This window comes from Pecten maximus, unplaced genomic scaffold, assembly GCF_902652985.1.
Source record: "Pecten maximus unplaced genomic scaffold, xPecMax1.1, whole genome shotgun sequence".
Classification (NCBI taxonomy): domain Eukaryota; kingdom Metazoa; phylum Mollusca; class Bivalvia; order Pectinida; family Pectinidae; genus Pecten; species Pecten maximus.
This window is the reverse complement of record NW_022982864.1, coordinates 28,014-33,089: the sequence shown is the minus strand read 5'-3', so window position 1 is coordinate 33,089 and position 5,076 is coordinate 28,014. Positions and strand designations below refer to the sequence as shown.

At 36.5% G+C, this 5,076-nt stretch overlaps 1 protein-coding gene across 1 annotated transcript; it reads right to left on the bottom strand.

The window, feature by feature from the left end:
* Positions 1 to 2,090: 2,090 nt before the first annotated feature.
* LOC117321049 (piggyBac transposable element-derived protein 4-like) lies at positions 2,091 to 4,854 on the bottom strand. Its single transcript, XM_033875531.1, has 2 exons — positions 3,073 to 4,854; positions 2,091 to 2,719 (listed from the first exon to the last, which is right to left on the bottom strand). Exons 1-2 carry the CDS (start codon positions 4,232 to 4,234, stop codon positions 2,100 to 2,102), a joined length of 1,782 nt encoding a protein of 593 aa, XP_033731422.1. The 5' UTR covers positions 4,235 to 4,854; the 3' UTR covers positions 2,091 to 2,099.
* Between the last annotated feature and the right edge of the window lie 222 nt (positions 4,855 to 5,076).

Here is a 5,076-nt window from a genome sequence, read left to right as displayed (position 1 = left end):
CATCCTAAGCTTTATGATGAAATAAATACCGTAAGTAAGAATCCACACTTACTTGGTAAAAAACTAACGTTGTATGTGAATGCGGCTAAAATGAAAAACAAATAGCTTGGAGAGACGAACGTTATCTGTATCAACCCTGCCGATTTAGATGCACGCCTGCTTGTTGTATCTGACAAAAAAGGGAGGTACATTGTGTAGTTGTATAAGACATGTAACTGATTGACTATTTAGAGACCATGGTAGTGTTGTGTTTGTCATGTGGTTTGAAACCTGTGACCAATTTAATCGACAAACATACCTTAGCAGCAACATTCTGCCTCAGTTGTAAAGACTGACATCACTAAAGGAAAAAAAGAAAGAAGAGAAAGTGATATTGGAATGTCTCTTTTATTCCTTGCCCATCAATAACAAAACCAAGGGCCACAGTTATTTTCCGCGACGATACTTAAAATTTGGAATAAAAAATAGATGAGCTTAACAGGAATCATTAGACTAAGCGAACGATTACGTGTAACAGTCCCACGTGTCAGCCATTATTTGATGTTCAAAGTGAAAGAAAAGCAATAAGAAAGTTGTCTCGTCTCCTACAGCCTACTAGCAGATGGAATTCACCTATGACCGACCTTGGCCTTTACTGGTTGAGGAAAATCAATCTGACCGTGCTTGTTAACTATTGTACTTATTCTTGGAGAATAATAGAAATTGTAATAGGCATTGTCAAGTTAAAAAAAACATTGTTATATTCTGGGTTTGGTAGTGTCTGGTTGACTCATTATGTTGATAATGAAAGAGAATTTTCACATTAATTCAAGCAGAGTAGACAGATGTTTTTATTCAAGCAAGAAATAAATTTATTGAAAGTTCATCTAAATGTCATTTACATAAATTCATTGTAGACAGCTATACATTGCAATTTTACATGACATGTCTTTTCGTGATGTGAATCGTAAATTTATTTTGAAATTAACCCTAGTAGTGCTGAATTGTTTTATTTTGGCTATGTCTGAATGCTGAATTGTTTGGAAAAAAAATCAAAAATTCAAAAAAATTAAAAATGCTTTAAAATGTTTAAAACAAGTTTTACTACATGATTTTGATCATTTACTTTAGTAATATGTTATGGTTTTCTTCAAAATGAGGGCTCATTACCACAAGGAGCATTTTCATTTGTATACATGTACTTGGCCATGAAGAGGATTGGTGTACATTATGTACCAGCTGGTTTTATAAGTTTTTTTCCCAGAACATCTCTTCTATTTATATTGTTATATATATATATATGTTGTAAACAGTACAATTCCAATAAATAATTATTGATTTTGAGATCGATATGGGAAATGATGTGAATTCGGCTCAGGTGTGAATGGAGATGGAAAATCTTCAGGACTTGAGAAGAATTTGTGTTGATGTCTATTTTATGCCATCTATTACAATATACTGGTACAACAAACTTGGACAAAATTTTTATAAACTATCATGAAGGCTTCAATGATGGCAACTGAAAGAACAATAAATCTGCAATAAACCTTCGGATTTCAAAACTTACCAAAATCCTTACAATACATTCAGAGACAATCAGTTATCTCCCTTGTATTATGACTCGCACCAACATAAAGCATCTATAAAAAAAGATTCAACATTTTCCGAAGCCTAAAGTCTGTAATCATAACAGAGCTTATTACTTCCTTATGCATTCAAGTAGTATTCCATTAGGAGTACTTAGTAATATTGGGATAATTTAAGTTAAGGAAAATGCGTGATTATGTCCCTTTATAAAATACTGATCTGTGGTTTGGTAATGTTTCAGAAGGCTGATATAGATAAAACTGCATTAGAGACATTTTGTAGTACAAACCTGCAGTAAAGGTCATTGTCACACATGATGCAGACCTTCAAAAATGTTTTACGTTCATAAGGACATAATAATAGTACTGATTGTACTTTGCTGTACTGTGTACAGCTGAAGTTTTAAACTGGAAACTCTGTAAACTCACTTACCTGAAAAACTATGCGAGATTCATTCCAATATGCCATACATTCGAACTTGTGAAAAAATGTCAACAATAACAATTAAACTATGTACAGTGAAGTTTAAAAGTCTATTCCTCCAGTGCAGACTTTTGGCGTTTGTATGCCAGCACATATTCAGACTTTGTGTGGAAAAGTTCAAAGCATGGCTCAATGCACAGTGCCACTTGGCATTGTTTGCACTGAAATGAAGTTTCTCGCCCAGTTCGTTTCGGCACTGGTTCATCAGGATGAGAACTTCTGAATAACTCTGCTTCAGCAGGTCCACATACAACACATCGGCGCTTAGCATGATCTCTCTTTCCTGATGATGGCAAGTGGCAGATGAAGTGTCTTGCAGTCAGTCTTTGCAGAACTTCTGCGGATGTTCTCTTCCTACCCCTAGGTGAAGCACCAGAAATTTCTGAAGCAGTCACCAGCTGATTCACCAACTCTCTTCGAAACACTCTCTGCAGGACAGGTTGCTGACATCTTGTTTTGTAGATGATGTACGAATTTAGCACAGCAAGGCCAATTACATGAAAAAATACCTTTTTCCACCACTTCAAAGTGCGTCGTTCAAAACTTCCATATGCTACCATCTGGTTGCATCGATCAACAGCACCCATATATTTGTTATAACTAAGTATGCAGTCAGGTTTCCTTATTTCAATTCCTTCCTGGTCTCTTTTACCAGAGTCTACCATGACACCTAAATAGATATTTACTGGAACTAACTGACATGTCACAAGATGTGGTAAGTGTAACAAAGTACACCGGTAGCTTGGAAGAATTAATTTTATATAGTCAATAACAGTGTATTAAAGTATCAAATCAACATGTACCACAATAGGAATGGAATTGGAAACGCAAAAATAAGGATATAAAATCATTATAATAAATGTGGCATTAAAACAGTTACTTTGGACAGTTAATTGAATAATATTCAGTACATCTTATTTATAAATACTTTTTTTCAAATATAATGAATTAATGTTTGAAGAATATATGAATGTGATGTCAACTCATCCGAGTAAGTTATAGTGTTCAATGAATGTATCGTACCTTTGTGTATTGTTGTAAGAAGATGTACATCCTTTTTGTCTGCGTACTTGACTGCAACAAGCATGTCATTGTTCATTGTGAACATCTCGCCTCTAATCAGGTTCCGGTTCTTTAGAGCCTGAGGAACACCACGTCTGTTTTTTCGCAAAGTACCACATGCCAAGGTTCCGTTGAGATACAAGGAATAGAATAAGTGTGGACTACTGAAGTAGTTATCCATGTATAAATGGTAGCCTTTGTTAAGAAAAGGATCAGCAAGACGCATGATTAGATCATATGTTGCTCCAAACTGACTTGGTGCCATATTCTGTCCTCCATGACCAGTGTATAATTCCATGCGGCTACAATAGCCATTGTCAGAGTCACACAACATGTAAACTTTCAGTCCATATTTAATGGGCTTGTCAGGGCTATAAACTCTAAAATGCAGGTTCCCTCTCCACGGTATCATCCCTTCATCAATCGCAATGTTCTTGCTTGGATTGTAACACCTCTGAAAGTTAGAAAGGATCTCTTTGTACGGGTCTCCAAGTTTTTGCAAAGGAGAGTAGCCTGGTTGCCCTCTAGGAACTGACGCAGTATTATCTGCCAGGTGAAGTACACTTAGGAGTGATAGGAATCTATCTCTTGACATCACTGACCTGAAAAATGGTGTGTTTATCACAACATCATTGGACCAATAGTCCTGTATATCCATCTGCTGAACAAGGCCCATAGCAATCGTCATTCCGATGAAAGCTTTCATTTCTCCAACTGTTGTGTCTGTCCATTTCCGATACCGAGAGTGACTTGGAAGATCTGTGTGTGTTTGAATGTACGTGGCAGCATATCTATTGGTTTCCTCTACAATCATTTCAAGTATGTTGTCAGTAAAAATACACTCAAAGTAATCCAAATATGATAAGCTACCTTCTTCAGGTACTGGCAAGACTTCCGTGTTGATACCGGCATTACCGGTAAAAGTGAAAGTAGATGGTTCCTTGCTGCCTTCGACCCAATTATTGTCGTGAAATCCCGTTTCTTCCTCGGAAATATCATCAATATCGTTGATGTCAAAACCTTCAAATTCGTCACTATCTTCATCTAAAAATATTTCTTGGTAAATCTGATGATACTCCGGTAATACCTGCGCCAGCTCGCCGGCGTACTGTTGCCCCGCCATATTTGTTTACATTACCGACGAAGGCAGACACACTTGTATAGTATCATTCTGTTATATAAATCCAGCTACGTTATTTCCCAACATCATTAACCAATTAATAAATAAATAAAAATATCGTATGTAGATGTTTTGATCATTTATTAACAAGGACCAAAAGTTTTTCTTCCAAAATAGGACTAATCTACCGGCAAGTAATCTATCGTACACATAAAGTGGTGACGTAACCGTCGATCTTGCGCCTAAAACTCGATCCTCGTTTTCTTGAATATCTCACTAAATTTGGATTATATAATAATTTACACGCATCAGAACGATTAATAATTACCTTTAGATTTGAATCGATTTAGTCTCGCGGCCTGACATCTGTTAATTAATGGAAAATTCAACCAGTAACACGGAACTACTCCGTGCACCTGTCATTGGTTTTCTGCGCACGCTGCACTGAAAACGTTACACATGTTTCCGGTGACGTAACGATCTATAAAATGTCGCGATTTCCGGAAAATCTTCCGATTTGCAGGGATTTTCCGGCCCCTATAGATTATGCCAGTCACTACAACTTGTTTTTCCAGTGTGACCGGAAAGAAAATATACGGGACTATCTAGGTATCACATCCTTTTAAAATGTAGATCTCAATATATCATGAAATTTGATTTATTAACCAGGGAATACCGTCCTCATATCCAGAACGCCAAAAGGCGTCGTCAGCACGACTAGGGTTAAGACTTTCATCGCATAGGCTTTATAAAGAAGATGGCTGGTATCGTAATATTCCAAGGTCAAATAGGTTATGTCGTTATTGTAACCAAGAACAGGACGAGTTCCATTTTGTTCTTATATG